The sequence below is a fragment of the Trachurus trachurus genome (genome assembly GCF_905171665.1).
Source record: "Trachurus trachurus genome assembly, chromosome: 24".
NCBI classification, from domain to species: Eukaryota; Metazoa; Chordata; class Actinopteri; order Carangiformes; family Carangidae; genus Trachurus; species Trachurus trachurus.
In genome coordinates this window covers 4153918-4179141 of record NC_139910.1, presented here as the reverse complement: position 1 = coordinate 4179141, position 25224 = coordinate 4153918, and the positions used below count along the sequence as shown (strand labels likewise).

General features: G+C 41.7%; 1 protein-coding gene across 1 annotated transcript; it reads right to left on the bottom strand.

The window, feature by feature from the left end:
• Positions 1–1455: 1455 nt before the first annotated feature.
• Positions 1456–18269, bottom strand: LOC311007690 (snake venom 5'-nucleotidase-like). Its single transcript, XM_084000965.1, has 8 exons — positions 17718–18269; positions 14962–15184; positions 11964–12152; positions 9113–9310; positions 8230–8384; positions 5825–6083; positions 4316–4516; positions 1456–2719 (listed from the first exon to the last, which is right to left on the bottom strand). Exons 1-8 carry the CDS (start codon positions 18069–18071, stop codon positions 2553–2555), a joined length of 1746 nt encoding a protein of 581 aa, XP_083857091.1. The 5' UTR covers positions 18072–18269; the 3' UTR covers positions 1456–2552.
• Between the last annotated feature and the right edge of the window lie 6955 nt (positions 18270–25224).

The window sequence follows — 25224 nt, the reverse complement described above, 5'->3', positions numbered from 1 at the left end:
AGTAAGGACGAAGAGATGGAAGGGAGGGGGGGAAGGATTGTGGAAAGAAGGAAGTGAAAAGGAAAGAAAGATGGAGGGAGGGAACAGATTGGTTCAAGGAAGAGAGAAGAAAGAAAGATGGAGGGAGGGAACAGATCAGGTCAACTGGATCAAAATAGGAAGGAAGAAGAAGTAAGGAGGAAGAGAAGGAAGGAAAGGAGGGGAAAAGGATTGTGGAAAGAAGGAAGGGAAAAAGAAAGAAAGATGGAGGGAGGGAACAGATCAGGTCAATTGGATCAAAAGAGGAAGGAAGAAGAAGTAAGGACAAAGGGAAGTAAGGACGAAGAGAAGGAAGGGAGGGGGAAAGGATTGTGGAAAGAAGGAAGGGAAAAGGAAAGAAAGATGGAGGGAGGGAACAGATTGGTTCAAGGAAGGGAGAAGAAGGGAAGGAAAGATAGAAGGAGGGAGGGAACAGATCAGGTCAATTGGATCAAAAGAGGAAGGAAGAAGAAGTAAGGAGGGAGGGAAGGAAGGAAGGAACAATTGTGGAAAGAAGGAAGGGAAACGGAAAAAAAGATGGAGGGAGGGAACAGATTGGGTCAATTTGACCCAGAAGAACTTTAAACTGGATATGTAAAAGTCTCTCGTTTCTGCTGATGTCTCTGTATGACTTACGACAGCAGATGAGACGATCTGCCGGGCCAATAAGGGTCCAATCCGGCTCATTAACTGTTAAAGGAGAATTCCGGTCATTTTCTAAGTAACGCTCTACAGCTCTATAGGTCCCCGAGTGCGACCATATAGGAAAAAAATCTGTGCAGCCCGGACCTCGCTCTCCTCCTGCTAGCTGTGCTACACTGCAGTTAAACAGCAAAGTAATGGGGCAGTTCTTAAATCTAACAACGACTTTGGCCTCTATATAATGCTCAAAATATTACTACACATGCTTTGCAACATCCACCAGTTCCTTACAACACAACACTGTGTGCATAACTCTGTTAATATGAGAGAGCAGTCAGTGTGTGTTTTTATCACGTAGCTCTGTTTACTAGTCGACTGTCAAACTCGGGACTTTGTTTCCATATTAACAAAGACAAAACCCGAGGAAAACATGCATTTAGGAGGAAAAAAAAGATTTTGGATTGGAAAAAACCATCAATATGAATGCTTTTTCCCCATCCAAAATATTTTTTTCCCCTCCTAAATCCCTGGATCCACAAGTCGACACTCTTACTCTGCTTTAAGAGACCAAGGAGGAACTGACCTCCACTGAACAATCTAAAAATTTCGGGGAAAAAAAGCTCTAAGTTGCTGAACGAGGCAGTGAAACTCTCCGTCCTCTGACTGTGAAACAATGAGCAGTTTTACTTGGATCAATACTTCTGTTCTGTGTCTGGAAGCGGCTGTGACTCATGAATTAAGAAATCCTGTTGCAACATAGGCTACAGTAGTTTGTTTGACCACTGAAACAGAAAATAAAGATAAGAAACGTTTTATTTAACAGTTTTATGGTTCTCATTGACACAGTGATGTAAGTGATTGTTTCTGTTCTGTATTTTTTCCCCCCGACCAATCACATCCAAGCGTCAGGAAACTTTAAACCTTTAGCTTCCTGCAAACTGGCCAAAGAGTTGAGTCCAAGTCCAACAAAATGTCGACATTAACACATTTACTTTTAATTTTTTTCGGCCTCTTATAAAAAAACAAACACAAAGAGTTCTGGTCCGGTCATCAGTGCTCAGGTCTGAGGTCAATCAAGCCAATAACAAAACGTCTTCATAGAGAGTAGAACGAGATTTTCCAAAACTGACAGAAAAGAAAAACATGAAAAACTGTAAAAAGTGAGAGAGAAAACAGAGCAGGCTCTAGTGGTCACGAGTGGAACTGCAGCTTTAGTCGCCGTTAGCTTAACCCAAAATTGAAATTTCACTCATTATCTACTCACCGTCATGTGGACTAAGGGCTGGGAGAAGTTTCAGAGTCCTCCGTGGCTTCTCTGAGTTACAGGGGGTCTCGGCGTAGCAGTGCATGTCCATATAACGGATGCAAATGGATACCAACTGTCTTCGTAACAAAAAGACACACCAAAAAACATCCAAATACCTCCATGCTGCTCGTATGTAATGTCCGTCTTGTGTTGAAGCCCCAAAAATGCGAAATTGTCCCGAAAAAAAAATGAATACGTCTATTTTTCAAGCTTGTTTGTAGCGGAAGCTCCTCTTCCCAGTTCGTCCAAATTTGACGAACCGGGAAGAGGAGCTTCGAGAAGCTTCCGCTACATGAGGGTGAGTAGATAATGAGTGAAATTTCAATTTTGGGTGAACTATCCCTTTAAAACAAACAAACAAAAAGTGTTTTCTCCTTCCGCTGTTTGGTCCAAACGAACTCTCGACTCCCGACCTCTGGAGTCGTTCCTTCTGTTTTTAAAAACAACGATAAAAGTAAAGATCAGATGATTTGTGTCAGTTTGTGGCGCCTCCACGTCCGTCACAGTTAAGTCTTCTTCATGTTTATGCAGTTTATTAAAAAACATCCAACGTCCCTAGGTGGTCGTGTGTTCCCTGGACTCGGTCCTACATGGTCCCACTCAGAGTCCAGAGCAGCCCCAGTAGAACCAGAGACACGGTCCGTCCGCCGAGTCCAGGGGACGAGTTGTAGATCTTGATGCGTCCTTCTACGGATGGATAAACCTTCTGTCTCCGAGTGATGTAGTTGGACACGACGGAGATGTCCAGGTCTCCTGTGGGGGGGGGAGGGGAGAACAAATGTTAGAGGAGAGTTCTGGCCATTTTTAACCTTTAAATCGTTAAAGCAGAAGTAAGCGATCCGGTCGTTTTGGCTAATGCTGCGTTCCAGGCAGGCTTTTGAAACCGTAAATTACAGCTTCAAGTCACAACGTACGACTTTGTAGCGTTCCAGGCAACCCACTCGTGTTTTTCCGACCTGTTTTACCTGTGAAAGTCACTATAACGGCCACTCGTAACTTCCGACCCGTCAACTCGTACCAGATCGAACTGGTACGACTTCACAGGTCGGAAAAACATGAGTTATGAGTTGCCTTGAACGCACCATAACAGTCCTCGTCCCTACGTCACCACATTCACGCGCATCCCTTGGCTGCACACACAGCCCTGCATGCCGTTCTCTCTCCTCATTTGGATAAAAACTGTAAGATACGAGAAATGTTTTCTCCTCGGCTCAGAGCAGAGCAGAGTGACTGACAGACCCGTGTTTCTGTCCAAACACTCTATGTAAGTGATTGCTGTCGGAAGATATAACTATTTAAGACTTATATTAACACAAAAATATTGCTTACTTCTGCTTTAAATCGGAGCAAAAAACGCGACTAAAATTTATGCAGGCAAACCATAGAGTTACACCATGGCTAGACGGTGCTAGAGAACTGGAATAAGAGAGTAACGACACGCATTGGTCCAATGGAAGCGCCTCCTGATGGCGGAATATGGGTATTGCAAAAGCGCCCAAGAGCTGACATCTCTGCTGCATTGTTGGTGAATGAGCATTGAGCAAGTGTGGTATTTTCAATAATTTAAGGACATTTCTAGATCACCCATGTTAACCCTTAACCCTTTACAGATAAACATTAACACATAGGCTAATAAAAAAAATGTAGGTTTTCTACATGAATGTTTCAATCTACATTTTATAATAAACAAATTGTTAGTGTAATTTGATATGACCAAGACACCTAAAAACAAAAACACGGCCGTTTTCATCAATTTAGAAGCAAGTGGGCTACACACATACATTGGAGTGAATGGGTTTTCTGGGCGCTTTTGCAATACCCATATCCTGCCACTTTAATACAAAAATAAACGGTCAGAGATATTTTGGACATTACCACTGCACTGCTCCACCGTTTATTTTTGTAGAGAAATCATCACAAAGAGGAAAAAGTAAAAAGCAGGCGCTCTGCGACCGGATAGTAATGTCTTTCCAGGATGTTTCAGGTGAGTGGCTACATGCAAAAACACAAAGTTTATACTGTTTATACTCTACACTATATGAGTTCAGTGGTGTCTCTAAGGATTCCAGTCATGTACCATAGATATTTGATTGTTTGTTGTGGTTGAAAGAATTGCCCCCATAGGTTAGCGTTGTCGCTATCCCTAGCGCCGGGTAGCCATGGTTTAACTCCAACTAACTAACTATGGTTTGCGTGCATCAATTTTAGTCGCGTTTTTTGCTCCAACCAACACTGGTTGACCATCAGGACAACGATTTAGGGGTCAAAAATGGCCGGAATTCTCCTTTAAGACAAAACAACATCAGGAGATCTCTACAAAAGATCCTCCGAAGGACCCTGAGGTCTCACCGCTGTTGTGTTTGAGGGTCTCGTTTTTAATCACGGCGAACCCGTCGCCGCCGGTCACCATGTAGGACGGCACCACCAGTCGGTAGACCTCCTCGTCCTTCACCGGCTCGTAGGTCGGGACGCGACAGTCGATGCAGAGGATGCTGAGGCTCTTCACTCGACTTCCCGGAGGTTTGGACAAGTCGAACTCTACATGAATTCCTGTGGAGGAAACATCGGACAGGGTCAGTTCCTGCTAAACTGAGTGTTTCTGCTACAAAAAAGAGCAGTAAGAGTTATCCACAAGGCAGGCAATAGAGATCCCTCAAATAGATTTTTTATTTCTGCAGGTTTGTTGAAAATGGCCGATATAATAGAATTAAAGACCCTAAAAATAATGTTTAAAGCAAAGAACAGATCATTACCAGAACATTTACAAAACCTGTTTAAATTGGAGGAAGAGGAGAATAACAGACTGAAGCTTGATTTAAAACAGACATTTGCAAGGTTAAGCTTAAAACAAATGTGTATTTCTGTTGCAGGTGTAAAAGTATGGCATTCACAAAGCAAGGAATTGAAAAGTTGTACAAGTATGTCTCAGCTTAAGAAAATATTTAAAATAGAAAAGATAAGCGCCTACAAAAAAGAAGAAGGAGAAAGAGAAAAAGAAGGGAAAAAAAGAAAAGATAGATAGACGAGTGGTGTCTACTGCTATTTTGTTTGTTTTCTTGTCATTACTATGTTTCATCATTCTTAATAATTTGAAACAGAGTATAATATTGGTGTTGAAGTAAGCCAATGTAATTGTAACAACAGAGAGGGGCAGGTACTATAACTTTTCTTCATCCTGCTCCTTTTCATTCATTCATGGTGAAAATGTGTACATTATGTAAATATGTTAGTCTACTTGCCAGCCCATAGGGCCCCATTGTGAACCCGGAAATGTTGAGTACCCCAAAGTTTTATGTTAGAAGTATGGGTACCCAGTATTCAGAAACTGCCGGATGCTAACTTATATATATATTGGGCAATTAGCATAACAAACATAATTAGCATAAATTAGCATAATTGCCTATATGGGCAATATTTCAACAAAATTGACCGCCAGTGGGCCGATTTTGATGGATTTCAAAATCTGGTCACTTCCGGTTTAGACAGCCATTTTGAATTTTGAAAATGTCAGAAATGGATTCAGCATCATCAATAACCCCTAAAACGACACTAATATTGCCCAGATCAGCCAAGCAGTTGTTGAAATATTGCCCATAGCAATTATGCTAATGTATGCTAATTATGTCAATTATGCTAATTGTTCACTATACAAGTTAGCATCCGGCAGTTTCTGAATACTGGGGACCCATACTATCTATTTCTAACATAAAACTTTGGGGTACTCAACATTTCCGGGTACTCATTGTTGGCAAGTAGACTTTGTGCAACTATGTGAGAATGTAAACCATGAATGAAATAAATCAAAATGAAATGAAATGAAATGAAAGTGTGTGTCCAGATGTTGGGACTCGGGTATACCGGAGACTTGGAGGAACTCTCCGGAGCTCTGTCCGTAGCGTCTCACTGAGTGTTCGAAGGCCTTCCTCAGCGTGGAGCCTCTCAGCTGCACCAGGTCGAAGGTTCCTCCGAAGGGCAAGACGGAGATCAGGTCCTCCATGGTGATCGAACCGTTCCTGGTGAGCTCGTCGATGGACGCGCGGATGCCTCCTCCGTTGAAGATGCTGGCGCTGACGTGGTTCCACTGGACGCCGTCTGAAGATCTGATGTTGTTGGCGACCTGGAGGACGAAGGATGGAGGACAGAGGACAGGTCAGATGTTCTGAGCTTCACTCTCTACTGGAGAACGAAACTCCACCTCCACCAACGTCAGAACAAAAGAGCAAAAGGCTTCAGAGTCTTTGTTGGACCAAGAGGTCGGACCAAGGCCTTGAAGTCAGATAAAAGTTACCATGGAGACAATTGACCCTTCGCCCACCCCTCCCATCAACGGCTATTGTCCAATCCTACGTTAGCAACCGTAACTATAGGCCTGGCAAGCTTTCAGCAGGGAGTCATTACGTTTGCTTTTGTGGACACATTTTGAGACTAGGACGAAAAACATTTGTTTGTAGAGAAGGATGATGTTGTTGCTGCTGCTGCTGCTGCTGCTACTACTACTACAGCGGCAGCGGCCGATGTTCAGATACGAGCTGACTTTTTTTTCGACTTGAGCAAATGTAAATATGGGGATAACCATATGTTCACCTCCAAAATGACAGCTGTACTTTTAGGGCTTTTAGGCGAGGGATCCTCCAGGCAGGGACTGCTTTCACTGACTGATACAGCGGTGGGAGAAAAAAAACAGCAGCCAAAGCTGTATGTGGTTCACAATCGCCCAAAAACTTGCAGTTTGACAACGTTTCATGACCAGTGAGATGACCTAAGTCTTCGTGGGTTGATAGACGGTAAAATGACCAGCCCTTACTGCTGCTCTGTACATTGTCCAGTCCTCAGTGACGTGACTCCTGCGCGAGTCACGTCACTGAAAACCATGAATGATCTTTGTGACTTCTTCTCTCTATTATCTCAGAACAGTTTATCCAGAAATTTGCTGATATTTCCTTTAAAATCGATACCAAATATTGCCAGGAGCATGGCTGGGAGTGAAAGCTTGCCCGGCGTAGCAACAGTAACCAAGGGGGCGGGGCTTACGCGAAGGGTCAATTATAATTTATAACGAATTATTAGTTTTGTTCACAATATATTGGACGTTTGGTTGTAAAACCCAAGAATTAATCTGGACTGAGGTTAAAGTTACAGATCATTAACGTTTTTTTGGAGATCTGATGAACATGTTTCCATGTTGTGTTAATGAACAGTTGTTTAATTACTGTAACAGACAACTTAAAGGGATACTTCACCCAAAATCGATAATTCACCAATCATCTACTCACCGTCATGCCAAGGAAGGGTTTGGAGAACTTTCAGAGTCATCAAAACGCTTTTGGAGTTCCAGGGGGCCGCCATTATATGAAAACCCGTTGCCAACCGGACCCCCCCTGGAACTCCAAAAGCGTTTTGATGACTCTGAAAGTTCTCCAAACCCTTCCTTGGCATGACGGAGAGTAGATGATTGGTGAATTATCGATTTGGGGTGAAGTATCCCTTTAAAGAACATAGTTTTGTAATTGGGCTCAGGTCCAGAAATACAGTGATTGTGTCGGTTGGACATTTGCGGGTCTGATCAAAAATCTACTTTTACTAGTTGTATACCAGTCTCCATTTTAATGTTGTACTGATCTATTTTAACCATTTTGTCATATAGACATCCTAATGAAGGCTTTTTATTCTTTCTTAGAGGAGTGTCTTGGATCTTTTCTTCAGTGTTCTGTAACTTCATGTCCCTAACCAAACAGCACCTTTGCTAGATGCTGAAAAAACGTCATGAGCACTCTGGACCTCGTTGGGTTTTTTCCTCCCAAAAATCTACTTGGTTGAGAAATGAAGCAGTGTATGATGTCACAGTGATGTCCACCAGGACTATTTTCCGTCTTAATGGCTCGTTGGTCATCACAGTGAGGTTGCCAGATTTGGTGGCAGAGCGCCCGATCTGTTTAATGATGTGGTTGGTGGATGTTTGGAAGGAGGCGGTGGTTTCCTTCCTGTTTTGATTCTCAGCAGCTCATTTCTTCAACATCAGAGTCCAACACCACAAAACAGACTTTGATATGGAACTGTATCAAGTTCAGAGACTCTGACAAATCACCCAACATATTTAAAGAGTGAGGTAAGTGTCCACACCGTCATCCGGTAACTGAACTCATCTCCAGACAGGAAGTGTCTAAACCACTGAATCACTGTGCAAGTTTCACCAAGTCTGGATCGAACCATAAACTTCCCACAGTCACAGATCATCAGCCTGAAGCTCTGATCCTTAAACCTACCATGGCGTCACAGATCAGATTTCCCAGGTTACATTCCCTGAAGCGACACTCGGTGGTGTCTCCGTTCAGGAGGACCAGAGTTTTTCCGATCACCTGGGACGAGTAGTTGGCCAAGTTCTTCTTCCACTCCTCCACGTCGGCCAGGAACTCCGGATCTGGAGAAGACACCAACACCGGTGTTAGAGCCAGAAACAACTCAACATGGACACAGTACATATCTGGTTTTCTACTCTCTACCATTTCTAAAGCAAACATGTCTAAAAAACAAGACACACAGAAGTCACTTTATCTTTTTCCTTTAACTCTTAAAGGGATAGTTCACCCAAAATTGAAGTTTCAGAGTCCTCCGTGGCTTCTCTGAGTTACAGGGGGTCTCGGCGTAGCAGTGCATGTCCATATAACGGTTGCAAATGGATACCAACTGTCTTCGTAAAACAAAAAGACACACCAAAAAACATCCAAATACCTCCATGCTGCTCGTATGTAATGTCCGTCTTGTATTGAAGCCCCGAAATGCGAAATTGTCCCGAAAAAAATTAAATAAGTCTATATTTCAAGCTTGTTTTGTAGCGGAAGCTTCTCGAAGCTCCTCTTCCCGGTTCGTCAAATTTGACGAACCGGGAAGAGGAGCTTCCGCAGAGGTATTTGGATGTTTTTTGGTGTGTCTTTTTGTTACGAAGACCGTTGGTATCCATTTGCAACCGTTACATGGACATGCACTGCTACGCCGAGACCCCCTGTAACTCAGAGAAGCCACGGAGGACTCTGAAACTTCTCCCAGCCCTTAGTCGACATGAGGGTGAGTAGATAATGAGTGAAATTTCAATTTTGGGTGAACTATCCCTTTAAATGTAAATCTTGTAGGAATCCAGGTCCTTTTTACCCTGTGGGATGCTGCCGTCGAGCAGGATGGGGTTTCCCGTGGAACTCACTACGTGTCCGTCCTTATCAAACGTCACCTTCAGATAACCCAGATACTTCCCGAAGGCGTAGGCCTGGACCACGGGAACCTTCCGCCCGTCGACCGACGTCACCATTAAGGGGTACGGACCGGCGGGAACCTCGGAGGACGGAGGAGTTCCTGAAAAAGTAAAGAATGTCAAGAAACAACCTTCAAGTATAAATTTGTTCAATATGAATGAACTAAAGCACCAATCAGCCTCCTCCGTTAGGCTCAGGGTAACCTTGCCCTTCAAAATAAGACTCCTCAGGACAACACAAAAAGCAGAGAAGAACTGTGAGGAAAAGTTCAGCAGCAGAGAAGGAGTTGAACTTTTTTTACCGCTTAGTGCTCCGTTATGCAGACGACGACGTGTTTTAGTTTAATAACAGAATCTCACGTTTCTGAAGGGAAGCAAAGGGAAATGGACCAAAATAATAAAGATGAACAAAAATAACTTATTGAGATCTTCTTCACATTGTCTCATTTTGTCCAACCAACAGTGTCAAAACCAAACAGAAAAAAACTATAAACCTTTTTTTTTACAACAGAAATGTCATATTCCTAAGGAAAAGTTTTAAATGCTTCCTATTGATATGGAACGCCTCTCTCACTGACATTTCATATTTGTCCTTTGTTTATTTATCTGTTTGTTTTTCTTTATTATAACTTTATAATAGATTTTCATCCTGTTCCGTTACATTTGTTTATTTTATCTTATTTTGGAGCTGATAAGTTTCTAAATCAATTTGAGTGTTTAACTGTGCGAGAGGGGGCGGAGCCATGAGGTGACAGGTAAAGGCAGGTGAGGTCCGGTCACTGATATTGAGCCTGATTTGCATAGAAAACGTTTCATCTCCTCTGAGATACGACTCGGTCGGATGTGAACTGAACACACTGAGCTGCTGTTTGATCAGACTCTCTGAAGAACGGTCTGTTCCAACGTCACCTGAACTCATCACTGAAAACAGCTTTTCCTGCTTCAATGAGCTCAACTGTTTGTCAATAGAGTGCCGAAGCGGAAGCAGGAAGTAACGGCGCCACGGGTCCTCAATTCGAAAAAAGTCTCCATACAAATGAATGGGAGTCCAGGTTTTATTTCGTGATCCGTTTGAATTGTGCCATGACAAAAAAATATATCCTCTACCTGTTTAAAACATCAATTTATCGTAAAACTGCAACAGAAGAATCTATTTAGTGTGAAGACGCTCTACGGACTACAGATCTGGTGTCCCACAAAAAAACGTCATCAACTGACACGGGAAAGGGCGGCATTTGGTGACGTCACCTACGTGACCTGTAGTCTCTATGGTTACGGAGTCTTCGGAATTTTATTTTACAATAGTTTTACAACAAACTGCTGATTTCTCTTCATGAAACGTGGTGTTTTAAACAGGTAGAGGACATATTTTTTTCTCATGGCACAATTCAAACGGATCACGAAATAAAACTTGGACTCCCGTTCATTTGTATGGAGACTTTTTTCGAATTGAGGACACATGGCGCCGTTACTTCCTGCTTCCACTTCGGCACTCTAAAATCAATTATTAAACTATCCTTATCACCAATCAGGTTAATAACGGACAGTTTTCTTTTTCAGTTTACTTCCTTTTGCGACCTTTGAACACTTCATTAATGATCTGAGACTTAACATTCAGGTCAGTGATGCGTTCAGGGACATAGAAATAGTGGAAATTAAAACATTCAACAACAAGTTTGAAGTCGAACCCAGAAGGAAGAACACAGATCCACTTCAACTCAAAACTCCCACTTGCAGGAGGTCTTGAATGCATCACTCTCCCTCTCTCTCTCTCTCTCTCTGTGACACAGGAACAGTTTTATTTTCCTAGCGTTTCTGTGGCCTGAGGTCAAAGCCAGCGGTTCGTTCCCTCGCTGCTCTGCTCCACAGGTTATTTATGGCGACCAGGCTCTGGAGTCTGTTTGCTCTGGCGTTCGTCACTTTCCTTCAGTCAGGAAGCTTCAGCAGCGTTGGAGCCACCATCATTAAAGGGGTAGTTCACCCAAAACGACTAAGGGCTGGGAGAAGTTTCAGAGTCCTCCGTGGCTTCTCTGAGTTACAGGGGGTCTCGGCGTAGCAGTGCATGTCCATATAACGGTTGCAAATGGATACCAACTGTCTTCGTAACAAAAAGACACACCAAAAAACATCCAAATACCTCCATGCTGCTCGTATGTAATGTCTGTCTTGTATTGAAGCCCCGAAATGCGAAATTGTCCCTAGTTCGTCCAAATTTGACGAACCGGGAAGAGGAGCTTTCGTTACAAACAAGCTTGAAAAATAGACTTATTACATTTTTTTCGCGACAATTTCGCATTTCGGGGCTTCAATACAAGACAGACATTACATACGAGCAGCATGGAGGTATTTGGATGTTTTTTGGTGTGTCTTTTTGTTACAAAGACAGTTGGTATCCATTTGCAACTGTTATATGGACATGCACTGCTACACCGAGACCCCCTGTAACTCAGAGAAGCCACGGAGGACTCTGAAACTTCTCCCAGCCCTTAGTCCACATGAGGGCGAGTAGATAATAAGTTGAAATTTCAATTTTGGGTGAACTATCCCTTTAAAACCCACTGAAGGAAAAGAGATTAATCCACTGTTTCTGTCTCCTTGGCCACTGAAGAGAAAAGCTGCTGAGCAGGATGGGAAATAAAACACAAGCTGCTGCTGCTCTTGTGTGTTTTATTCCCCATTGACAGTCCTCCATACTGTACGTATAGTAAATACAGGACAGATGTGATGCGATGTGATGTGTCCGCTGCGGCCCACCTGTGTAGAGGAAGGTGTTGGTGTGTCCGCCGATGACCACGTCGACACCGCGGACCTTCCTGGCGATCTCCTGGTCCATGGTGAAGCCGGAGTGGCCCAGAGCGATGATCTTATCCACCCCCAGCGTCCGCAGTTTGTCCACGTGCGGCTGCAGAGACGTCACCTCGTCCTCGAACCGCAGGTGAGGTCCTGAGCAGTAGGGAAAAAAAGAGAAATATGTATTTAAAAACGACTTTCTTGTAATATTTGCACAAATCAGATGATTAACATATATCAGTATGTATGAGGGTTTTCTACAGATGCTAACGCTTTTAATTATACAGGATGAAACTAAAAGGGCTGAATTAATGTGTTATCATCCTGTTAACTCTGACAGAGCTAGGGGAACTGGGATTAAAGTTTTATTATTTAAGATTTTTTTTTTATTATTTATTAGAAAAAATGATAAATAATGAGCCATAAATGTATTTTTTATTTATTATTTTTTCTTAACTCTTCTCTTATTCCTCTGTCTGTTCGTTTATTGCCTGCCAAGGGACTGCGGATGTAAATTAGCAGGCTTGCTAAAACTACGACACCTTTACATTTGTATACACATACTGATGTTCATTAATGTGTATTGTCCCTTTTAAATACATAAATAAAACAATAAATAACAGAAACAGGGTTTTCTACGTCTGTAAGCTCATTAGGTTGAACATTTTCATTATACACGACATTTCTAACATTATTTATGTGACAAAGTGAAACCAGAGTGACTTTTTTTTTATTTCACTACAATGACTCATCTTTATATTTGTTCATTAAATCGCATTTGTCTTTCTCATTTTAACCTATAAAACTAAAATACTCTGTTTTGTTGTTGTTGTAACACTTCTTCTGACATGTGTGATGCATCCTCCTGGTGTTAATGTGGTTTTTCATTGTTTTCCACCGTCTCAGAATAGAACCGACCGAACACGCACGTCTCTATTTTCATCTTCTGCAGCTGAAACAGGAGGTGAAACTTTACACGGCTGACTACATTTGACTTAACTGAGGATTAGAAAGTGAATTAGGGCAGATGTTGTTGTTTTAACTGTTAAACATATTTGTTACTGAAGTGGAGTTTTATGGAAAGTTTCTTAGAATGAGATATTCTCTCAGGGATGAATCTTGTTTTACTTTCTGATTTGATTTGTTTTTCTTTACCTTGTATCCGCTGCAGTGAAATCTGTTTTCTTTTTTTGGATTCAGTGTTGATATTGAAACTCAGATGATGAGGTTTTTCCATTTTCTTTTTGGCAGACGGACGGATAACGGTTTACAGATGTTGTACAGATGTACTGGGGCATGTGTATATATATGTTTACAGTGAAGAGGCCTTCGGATGACGACGTAAACAATGTGCGATGGAGTTAGAAGCAAACAGAAACATGAGGAAGCAGTGTTGTTTTTGGCAGGCATTTTAGATTTAGTCTTAGTCTTAGTCTTTTTGACGAAAATACTTATTAGTTTTAGTAAAACGTTTTAGTCAGTTTTAGTAAAAAAAAAGAGAAAAAAAAGTCTTTTAACAAATTAATTCAATAAAGGAATGGTTTTACACATAATGTTTCAACCCAATGGTTTATGGTCTAAGGATTATGCATTAGCCTACACACAGATAAAGTGGTAACAGTAGCCTGGTGCATTCAGTTTTTTTTCTGCTGGATTATATTTAAAATACGTCCATATACTGTATCTTCTGGTGGAGTGACGGCAGGTGTGTTGAGCAGAATGTGCGCTGCATGCCAGGTGGTGGACGTGACCACACAAGGATGGGATGCAGCAGCGTTGCAGATACTTTTTGATATTAATTGACAGATTACACACACAATAAGCAGAAATGTCGTGCATTTTGAACGTCTGACCACCCGTCAGCGCCGTGGTCACCGGAGCAGCTGATCACTGCCTGCTGCTCTCTGCCGCTCTGATCACAAGCACCGGGCGGCGGGCGCACCGCGGCTCGTCTCAGCAGCGTTGTTCTACTTTTGACGGAGCCGTTGCTAAATCGTGTGAAGCTTAGAGTTATGACAATCCACAATATGAAATTTAGAGGCGATCACAGCCCTACCACTAACATTTACGTCCGTTCTCGTCTCGTCAACGAAAACTCACACACGTCTCGTCATGTTTTCGTCATCAGATACCTCTTTTCCACCAAACTGGTTCCAGTGCTGGTTCGGTGCTGGTGCTAGTTCTGTGCTTAACTGGTTCAACTCTGGTGCCTCCAAAGAACCACTTTGCTTTTCCACTGATCAGGAGCCAAGTCAGAGCCACGCTCCCCATCCAGGAGCTGCTCGGTCTTTGCTGCCTAATACAGTTATTTTTATTTATTTATTTTTGCCTGCTACAGTTATAAACGGACCTGAAAATTAAAACCTGGTCCGACCTGCGGGTGTTGAACACCGGACCCGACGTGGAAGCACAGACTAGGCTTTTAATTAACGATAACTCTAAACCCGACTGAAAAAAAAGATGGAAAAAGCAGCCGTCTTCGCCGTAATCGCCGCGACCGGGCAACTACGTTTTGACGGCGATATGTTTTGATTTGAGCGTTAGCTGCTGTTAGCCACCGCCTGTAGCTTCAACTGTGTTTACATCGATAAACAAGCTTAATACGTAGCGATAACGTGTCTGTATATCTTAGCGCTGGTCTTGTTGCTAAGGTAACCCTGCTGCCAGCCCCTGGAAGAACTGGTTCTTAGCTCTGGCCCAGCAAGAAGTTGGTGCTGGTCTGGAACCAGTTCTAAGACCAAGAACCGGTGCTTAGGCAGTGGAAAAGCAAAGAACCGGTGCTAAGCAGGAACTAGCTCCGAACCTGCACCAGAACCAGCTCGGTGGAAAAGGGGTAAGAGAGCCATTGTTTATCTCGTCACCGTCTTGTTATCGTTATCGGGGCGTCAACGAAAATATTTCATCATCGTTAACGAAAACAACACTGTGAGGACGTTAAACAGCCTCCGTCCACTCAACTGACCGGGTCTGGACAGATCCGACGTTTCCTGCGACGTGTATCCGACCACGCCCACCTTCTGCCCGCCCACCGTCAGGATCTTGTACGGCTGGAAGGAGTTTCCAAACGTCGCCGCCAGAGCGCCGTCCACTCTGAGGTTCGCGCTGACGACGGGACACTTGATCTGCTCCATGAACGGCTTCATGAGTCCCTCCACTCCGTTGTCAAACTCGTGGTTCCCAAAAGCCTGAAAAACACAAAGAAACAGAATGAAACACTCAAGAGAAACTAAAAATCCTGCAAAGTTGTTAGTGAGGGGGCGGGGCTTTGATGTGACATCACAAAGTGACAGGAAGTCCTGACGGCTGGTTATAAGGCTCAGTTTCTGAATACAGGCTGTGTGCATTTCTCTGTGGACTGAGGCTTTGATACTTTCATAGTATTAATATAGAACCTAGAGCTGCTTTATAATCACACTACACATGGACATCTACCTTTATACTGTATGGAGCTTTAACACAAACATCTACCTTTATACTGTATGGAGCTTTAACACAAACATCTACCTTTATACTGTATGGAGCTTTAACACAAACATCTACCTTTATACTGTATGGAGCTTTAACACAAACATCTACCTTTATTTTGAAGGAGCTTTAATACAAACATCTGCCTTTATTTTGAAGGATACAAACATCTACCTTTATTTTGAAGGAGCTTTGATACAAACATCTACCTTTATTTTGAAGGAGCTTTAATAGAAACATCTACCTTTATTTTGAAGGAGCTTTAACACAAACATCTACCTTTATTTTGAAGGAGCTTTAATACAAACATCTGCCTTTATTTTGAAGGATACAAACATCTACCTTTATTTTGAAGGATACAAACATCTACCTTTACTTTGAAGGAGCTTTGATACAAACATCTACCTTTATTTTGAAGGATACAAACATCTACCTTTATTTTGAAGGAGCTTTAATAGAAACATCTACCTTTATTTTGAAGGAGCTTTAATACAATCATCTACCTTTACTTTGAAGGAGCTTTAACACAAACATCTGCCTTTATTTTGAAGGATACAAACATCTACCTTTATTTTGAAGGAGCTTTGATACAAACATCTACCTTTATTTTGAAGGATACAAACATCTGCCTTTATTTTGAAGGAGCTTTGATACAAACATCTACCTTTATTTTGAAGGAGCTTTAATACAAACATCTACCTTTATTTTGAAGGAGCTTTAACACAAACATCTACCTTTACACCGTATGGAGCTTTTATACCTTTATTCTGTTTTCAGTCTTGTTAAAACAAACATCTACCTCAGACAAGACAGCGATGTTGTGACTTGCTGATTGAACGAACAGGACTAAAACCATCAGATAGGAAACACAGAGTTTCTTGTTTACGGCCAAAGGACTCAGACCGGAGAGAGACTGGATGTAATTTACTGGTTTGGGTCTCAAAGGTCTCAGACAGTTTTAATTAGCTTAATAGCAGCTGCTCAGAAACCGGTGTTTGAATGGATCAGCTCTGCTCGCGGTGGTTTTTAATCTTCCAGCCAGAACCACAGTGATTATAGAGACGGTGTTTAACACAGAGCAGACTAACACTGAGCCTCCAGGCTGCTCGAAGAACAGCTCGGAGAAAAAAAAGAAAGAAAGAAAAGAAACTCTGTCATGTACAGTACAGTAGGCTACGTGCTGTTTATCGTCAGTTACTTTGCAACACTTTGCATCAGCGGTGAATGTGTGCACGATTCTGATAAAACCAAACATGAACCAGAAAACCAAGAGTGAAAGCTGAGGTGGAACAGGAAGGAAGAAGTGAAACGTCAGTTCGAACCACAGACAGGTTTAGAAAGGTCCTGCAGGTCGATTATAACTCTACACTCTCTTTTCTTTGTCTTGGTTTTGTCTTCCAGCTGTCTGTCTGTTGAAAACTGTAAGCTCATGTCTCTGTTGATGACTAAGAAGATGATTTTATAATTACACAATTTAGCTTAAGTGTTTCCAGGCAGTCTGCTGACTGAGAGCGTTCGGCCCTCAAACATCTGCTCCTCCACATTAGACTCTTATTAGATGCTGTTGATGTGAACTAGTGCAGGACAGAGCAACAAACAGGTGGTGGACGAGTGTTGGACCATTAGTGTAACTTTGGTCTGGTCTGGGAGAGGAAATAAGTTAAGTTAAGTTCCAGAAATAGTTAAGAGTTAAACATTTCTCAACCTCAAACGAATCAATGTGAGTGTGAAATTGATTTTAGTCGAACCGTTCATGGCTAATTATTCACTATGAGCTCAATGTAGGTCAATCTGTGAGAGTCCAACCAGTATAAAGGTAGATGTTTGTGTTGAAGCTCCTTCAAAATAAAGGTAGATGTTTGTATTAAAGCTCCTTCAAAATAAAGGTAGATGTTTGTATCAAAGCTCCTTCAGAATAAAGGTAGGTATTTGTGTTGAAGCTCCTTCAAAATAAAGGTAGCTCCATACTGAAACTGTCACTTTGTGATACACTTACAGGAGTTGGTTTCCCTGAGTGTTTTATTCTGAAATTTGTATTTCTATTGGATCAATTCTTATTATCTTAAAACCACAAATGTATCTCATAAATCAACATTTCAAAAATAAAACTCAGAATATATGTCAAATATGAAACTAACGACAATGAAAAGACAAAACAATTCAACTTTTATATAGATTTTTGTCTGTCTGTCTGTCTATCTATCTATCTATCTATCTATCTATCTTATCTTATCTTATCTTATCTTATTTTACCATGGCATCGTACTGCAGCTTGTTCATGAAGTGTGCAGCCTCAGCTCCCTTGTAGTAGTTGAACCACACCGTCCCCTGGAACTGGTCTCCGGCGTCCAGCAGCAGCACGTCGCCGCCGGCGCCGCGGATCCTCCGGATCTCCGTGGCTCTCCGCGCCACGCCGGCGAAACACTCCGCGCTCGGCCCCCCGCACTTCCCCGAGCGCCTGCTGGTCTCCTCCACCCGGGCGTGCACGTCGTTGGTGTGGAGGAGAACCAGGTCCCAGGAGGAGCTGGACGCGGAGGAGCCGGGCGACAGCAGCAGGAGCAGCGGGAGGAGGAGGAGGGAGAAGAGCTCCGGACGCAGCGCTTCCATCTCTCCGCGTAAAATAAAATAACCGAATAATCCGAGGAAACCGGAGACGGAGAGAGACAGATCGACTGGTTCCTCCTCACATGACGCTCAGACCTTTATCTGCTCCTCTACCTCTAGCCTACTTCTCCTCACGCTTCTCCTCCTGGTCTGTTTCCCTCTGAATGCAGCGTGTGAAACTTCATGGTGAGCGTGGGAGTCCGTGAGGAGTCAGGCTGCACCTCCAGCAGGAGGAGGAGGAGGAGGAGGAGGAGGGGTGTCCTGATCCGCCTCCTCCTCCTCCTCCTCCTCCTCCCACCGCCGCTGACATCTATCCACTCATCAGAGGAGTTGACCTGATGCTGATGTCGTCGTCCATGGCAACAGTGTCACGTCACACACACACACTGCAAAAACTCAAAATCTCTCCAAGAATATTTGTCCTTTTTCTTGTCAAAATGTCTCTTTTCTTTCTTTCTTTCTTTCTTTCTTTCTTTCTTTTTATTTATTCCAACCAAGGCAATTTCACAATTTGACAATATCATCACAACATTTCTTCCATTGGTTGGAAGGGAGCAGGAAGAGCAGGGAGAAGATACATCTTATATTGCCTGCCCCTCACTCAATATCTAATTTTCCAAGTAATCTGTCACTGAGCAACATTCTTGCCATAAAACATACAAAAAAAAAGAAAACAAAACAACAACAATAACCAATCACCATAAAACAAAACTGTCTGTTTCTGTTATACATTTTTCCAGATGTTCTTTACTTTAATCCCGGCTCCTAGTCGTTGTATTACACCTTTTCTTCAGCTTTCAGCTCTGATCTTTAAAAACATTTCTTCAACCACTGAAGCTGAATCTCATCGTCCTCTATGTTCCTCTATTTCTTCAGATTTCATCTGTTTTTCTTCTCCTTGATCCCAGAGAACCATAAATCATCATCATCGTCGTCGTCTTCGTTCATAATCAGAGGTTTAATAACAGATGATGTCATAGGACTGTATAGATTCAAGAGCCTTTAGGCAAAATCTGTCATTCATGATATTTGCGTACTGTACATACATAAATATAGGCTTTACAGTGTTGGATTATGGGATATCTGCTCTGTGAGGGCAGGTTAGACCACCGCTCCATCATGTAGAAGGTATAAGTCAGATGCCTCAGGTTTGTAGTAATTATAGTAGTTATAATAACGTTTCCCCTCTCGTTCCGTTTTAAAGACCTTTTGTGAGACACTCCCAGGTATTTAACCTTTTTAAGAACCAAACTTACCAACCTGGATGACTGAGAACCTTCACAGACGCGTACAATAACAAGAAAACTTACACAATTAATCTTGATTAAGATCTTAGAGCGTAGAGAAGGAGTAGGAGTTAATTCCTCCCACTGCCGACAGGCTTTCTGAATCCGTTTCTAACCCGACAAACTGGTCCGAGCGGATCGTCGCCCACCCAGAGTCTGGTTCTGCTCCAGGTTTGTGCCTCTGGAAGGGAAGTTTCTCCTGCTGCTGCTGCTCCGACTGGGATGTGTAGACTCCAGCATGAAGAGAAGGTCCAGATCTGCTCTGTCTGTAACTGTCTGTTGTGGATCGGCTCCGTACAGATAAAACCGACTGGACTGGACTCAACAAACAGCTGTGAGGAAACCTCTGATCTCTGAGGCTCTTCAACTATTTCCTTTTCATTCACTGAGCTTTAAAATCGCACGCAGAGCTGCTGAGGAACGTTCTGTCTGTCACAACATGGACATTAATTGAAAATTCATAATAATAAGGCGATATGATTAATATTCACTGCCATTAATAATGAAATACAGTTCAGCTCAGAATATCAAAATACTTATCATTGCATAAGTAAACCAGAGTCACTTATCTCTGTCTCTGCAACTAGTCCCAGTTACTTCCTGTTTATCTGGTGTCACAGAAAAGATAAAGCATTTGTGTGAAATGTTCTCATTATATCTGGAAGTCTTGACCTTTTACCTCTAAAATCGTATCTATTCCCACTGACACCTCGAGAGATTACTGAGATGTTCTGCTCAAGGCCAAAACCATGCTTCCCACAATGCATCAAGAGAAGTGGTTTTACATGGACCATCAAAAAGGCCAAATGAAAACAAATGTGAAGCAATTTTCTCTCGAGATATTTCCTTCCCAAGGCCAAGGCTCCCCGTCACCTTTGACCTCGGACCAAAGAAGAGTTGGTCCTTGAATCGAAGTGAACATTTGCACCAAATCTGAAGGAACTCCCTCGAGACGTTTCTGAGGTATTGTGGTGATACGGACGGATGGACGGACGACAACAACAGCCAAACCACCACAGATGTTTCCCAGAGGCCTGACAGTCTTCTAACCCATCTGGACTTCCAAGAACTTCACCAGGGAAAACAGAGCAACACACGAATGAGCTGACGGACCAATCAAATCCCAGCCAACGTCATCCCGTTTCTTAGAGACGCAGAGCAAAGACATCACAGCTCTGCAGCCGCGTGTTTACGTACAAGTTGCAGGAAACTGAGGGTCAGAAAAAAAAAGTAAAGGCCAGGTCCAGGTAGAGAATATTGTAAAACTTTAATTGAACATTTTTAATGAAGTTTAGGACTGAATCTGAAGTGTCAGTCTCAGAGCTGAGGGAAGGGAATCCTTTATCTTTTTTTTTTAAGTATATTTTTGCAGGCTTTTTCCCCTTTAATGGATAGGACAGTTGAGAAAGAGACAGGAAATGGGAGGCAGAGAGAAATATCTTAGAAATATCTCAGTGAATAGTTGAACGGGAGTCTATATTCAACCGTATTTGGACACAAATCTACAAATTAATGCAAAATATATATATGGGAATGAATCAAAATTGATGTCCCTTATTAAATCTGTCGCAAGGATGATAAATGCTCTGTCCAAATGATGTTGTTTGATGAACTCCTCGTCATTAAACAAAGCCAGAACGTCCTTCGAGGACACCTCTGGAGGTCTCTTAAAGATCTGGGAGAGTAGGAGTGATCCTTATAGCTTTTATTCTTAAGGTTGAGAGTAGGACTAAATTCCACAAATTCTCAGCACTTGAGACCAAAATGTCACTTGAAGATGCTTGATAAATACGGCCCCAGATCAATAGCAACAATATTATTGCTGCTTTCTTATCAAAGACACAGAATATAGCTCATTTTACGAATACATTAGAGAACTTTTCTAGTGGCCAAATTTATAACAAATCCTTTAACTGTTATCTCAACAAACTGTGGCCTGAGTGAGAGCCAGACTGATTTATTGTTTCAGTCTGACTCGACTCGACTCAGGAGGATGATGAACGAGTGAATGTATAGAAACAGGTAGCTTCCTCCTCCTAATCTCTCACATTAATGGCATATATTACTGTACAAAGCACAGCTCGAACCCTGACGATGACGAAGCAGAGGTCGACCCGACCCGACTGCAAAAACTCAAAATCTTTACAAGAATATTTGTCTTATTTCATGTCAAAATGTTTAATGTCTAGCAAAACTCATCCCTTTCCACGTACAATAAAGACTCATCACCTAAAAATGAACTTGTTTTTAGATCATTTTCACTTGTTTCAAACACATTTTCACTTGCAATAAGTAGAAAAATCTGCCAAGTTTTTTGTGCTTGTAATAAGGAAGAAAAACTTGCTCCACTATCAGATTTTTCTACTTATTTCAATTGAAAATATGCTTGAAAGGGAAAAAAGTGTCTAAAGACAAGCTGCTTATTATGTGATGAGTCTTATTTTAAGTATAATGAGATTTGTTTGGACTAGAAATGACATTTTGACTAAAAATAAGACAAATATTCTTGGTAAGATATTTGAGTTTTTGCAGCGAGACGTGTGGCTCTGGTCTGGTGGAGTCACATTTTAAACAATACAACCTCAGAGGAAACAAGACTTTTAACTCTGCTGTGGTTTTTTATTGTCTGAGTGATTTCCATAAAACCGCTGGAGGCGCTTCTGTGTATACGTGTCGTTATCAGATCGTCAAATAAAGCCACTGATCCAGCGGCTCGAGGCCCCGAGGCTTCACTTCACTTCTGTTCCAACACAACAGGAGGAGAACCACCGCTTCGTTATTCCTCGCTTCCTTTTCTAACACCTACCACTCATAATTGAAGCGCTGGGGGATTTAGCTACCGCACCGCCTGTTTGTTTGTTATCGGTTTCACTTCTTATCGTGTTTCGGGGGGGGTTTGTTTAACTTGAGTCTTTGGTATACACGCTGAAATTCGTTGTGGTGTTTTTGTTCTTTAAAATCCAGACAGGAGCTGCTGCTGCTGCTGCTGCTGCTTTTATCTCGTCCTCCAGTGAATGACATCTGATGAACTATTTCCACGCTTTAGATTAGAGCGCGCTGGAGGTGTTTTTATCCCCATGAGACGAATCCAGAAACAATGTCGCCACGGAGATAACAGCTCTGTTCGTTGTCAGAGACGGATATGAGAGGAAAAATAATATTTTTCTGGCTTCAGTCCAGCGTCAGTGCATGAACTCAAGGCAGGAAACTCCTTCAGGTTCACTCCTTAAAAACCAGTTTTCATCCAATGAACAGACCAAAACTCAACTGTACTATTGAAAACAAGGAAGAAAAACAATAGAGACTTAAACTACTTCAGCAACTAAGCTTTTATAAAGTGCCTTATCAATTGATCAATTGGGCTCCACAGGAAACTATTAAACATGATTACAGACTGTTTCATTGTCGCATTAAAGGAAGTATCATTCAGTTTAACAAAGTATTCAAGCTTCAGCCTTTGTTAAGGTTTTCCAGTGACTGCAGTGACTCGGTATCGGAAAACGACAAGACTGGAGCTAGCTGGTTAGCATGCTAGCTTTAGTAGAAGAAGCAAAGTTATAGAAAATGGAGTCACACACACAGCTCGATGCTGAACCCAAATTTCCTCTAGGCTCGCTGAAGCTAACGTTAGCTATGTAGCAATAGCAAAACCTGCAAATGTTGACATGGTTCATGAACAAAGAAGAAGAATTTAAACCTAGATAAAAAAATCTGGTAACACTTTACACTAAGGGTCCCTTAATTAACGTTAGTTAGTACATTATTAAAGCAGAAGTAAGTGATATATTTGTGTTAATATAAGTCTTAAATAGTTATATCTTCCGACAGCAATCACTTACATAGAGTGTTTGGACCGAAACACGGGTCTGTCAGTCACTCTGCTCTGCTCTGAGCCCAGGAGAAAACATTTATCGTATCCTACAATTTTTATCCAATGAGGAGAGAGAACGGCATGCAGGGCTGTGTGTGCAGCCAAGGGATGCGCCTGAATGTGGTGACGTAGGGACGAGGACTGTTATGGTGCGTTCAAGGCAACCCGTAACTCGTGTTTTTCCGACCTGTGAAGTTCACGGGTCGGAAGTTACGAGTGGCCGTTATAGTGACTTTCACCGGTAAAACAGGTCGGAAAAACACGAGTGGGTTGCCTGGAACACTACAAAGTCGTAAGTTGTGACTTGAAGCTGTAATTTACGGTTTCAAAAGCCTGCCTGGAACGCAGCATTAGCGAAAATGACCGGATCGCTTACTTCTGCTTTAAGCATTAATTAACTGTTTACGGATATATTAACAATCATTAGGATTAGGAAACACATTAATTAATGTAGCCTATTAGTAAGCAGTTAATTCATGTTTACTACTCAAAGTTAGTTAATAAATTATTAATTAATAATAAAAGTTGAATAATGTAATTAGTTATCATTATGTATGCATTACTCAGCATTAATTAACACAGTGTTTTGAAGTGATTCTTAGATGAATTAAAGCGTTAGTTTAAATCTTCTCGGCATCACAGTCTGATCTTCCCACTCAAGAGGGTTGGGATTTAAATGGAAACAAACTTTTAAGTATTAGATCTCACAGTTTTATTTGGATTCTGGTCACGGCTGTAAGAACAGAACCGGTCAAACAAGCTTTTGCTTTTGCTGCTGCTTCTTTCTGGAACAATTGATTACTGTCTGTGTTTGTGTTTGTGTTTATGGTTGTAATCCTGTAACTATGTTTTGTGCTGCTTTAAATCTGAACTCTCCTCCTCTGTGTCTCTAACCCTCCTCTCCTCCATGTGCATTAATTTGTTTCCAACAACGAAGCCGGTGGGAAATCAATCCATGGACGGTGGATAAGGTTATTTATCATATCTGTGTAGTCTTATTTGTCATTAACAAGAGATCTAGGACTCTGGAGCTGGAGCTAAGGGACACACACTGCAAAAACTCAAAATCTTTCCAAGAATATTTGTCTTATTTCATGTCAAAATGTTTAATGTCTAGTCAAAACTCATCCCTTTCCACTAAAATAAGACTCATCACCTAAAAATGAACTTGTTTTTAGATCATTTTCACTTCCTTCAAACACGTTTTCACTTGAAATAAGTAGAAAAATCTGCCAGTGAAAGCAAGTTTTTTGTGCTTGTAATAAGGAAGAAAAACTTGCTCCACTATCAGATTTTTCTACTTATTGCAAGTGAAAATCTGCTTTAAAGGAGGAAAAAGTGTCTAAAGACAAGCTGCTTATTATGTGATGAGTCTTATTTTAAGTATAATGAGACTTGTTTGGACTAGAAATGACATTTTGACTAATGATAAGACGAATATTCTTGGTAAGATATTTGAGTTTTTGCAGTGCATGGATGGAGCAGAGTTACTCTTAAACCAGGTTAAATAAAGGAAATATATGTAAAGATAAAGTTGTTTTTTGAAGGCTTAAAACTGCAATTGGACCAAATAAAGTGCATGTTTGACATTTAGCAGTTTCCGTCTTCAGTTCCTTTTTGAGCAAAACTCATTTTAAGTTTAGTTCCACATGTGATGAGGATGTGACCATGAACATGAACATGAACATTGCAGGTGTTATTTATGGAACAGTTGTGTTTCCACTGTGAGGACGAAAAAGAGGAAACTGAAGCAAATTCAGATAAAGACACAGAGAAAGAGTTTCTCCTCCGTCCGCAGGGCCTTTGTATAGGGGAGAAAAGTGATGATAATTCTAGGGGCCCAGCGCAAAAACCCCAGTAGTCTAATCTTTGTATGACTGATTTATTCTGCGTAAGACCCTGACTAATACTCATAGTACACTGTAAAAACTCAACATCTTTCCAAGAATATTTGTCTTATTTCTTGTCCAAATGTCTAATTTCTAGTCAAAACTAATCT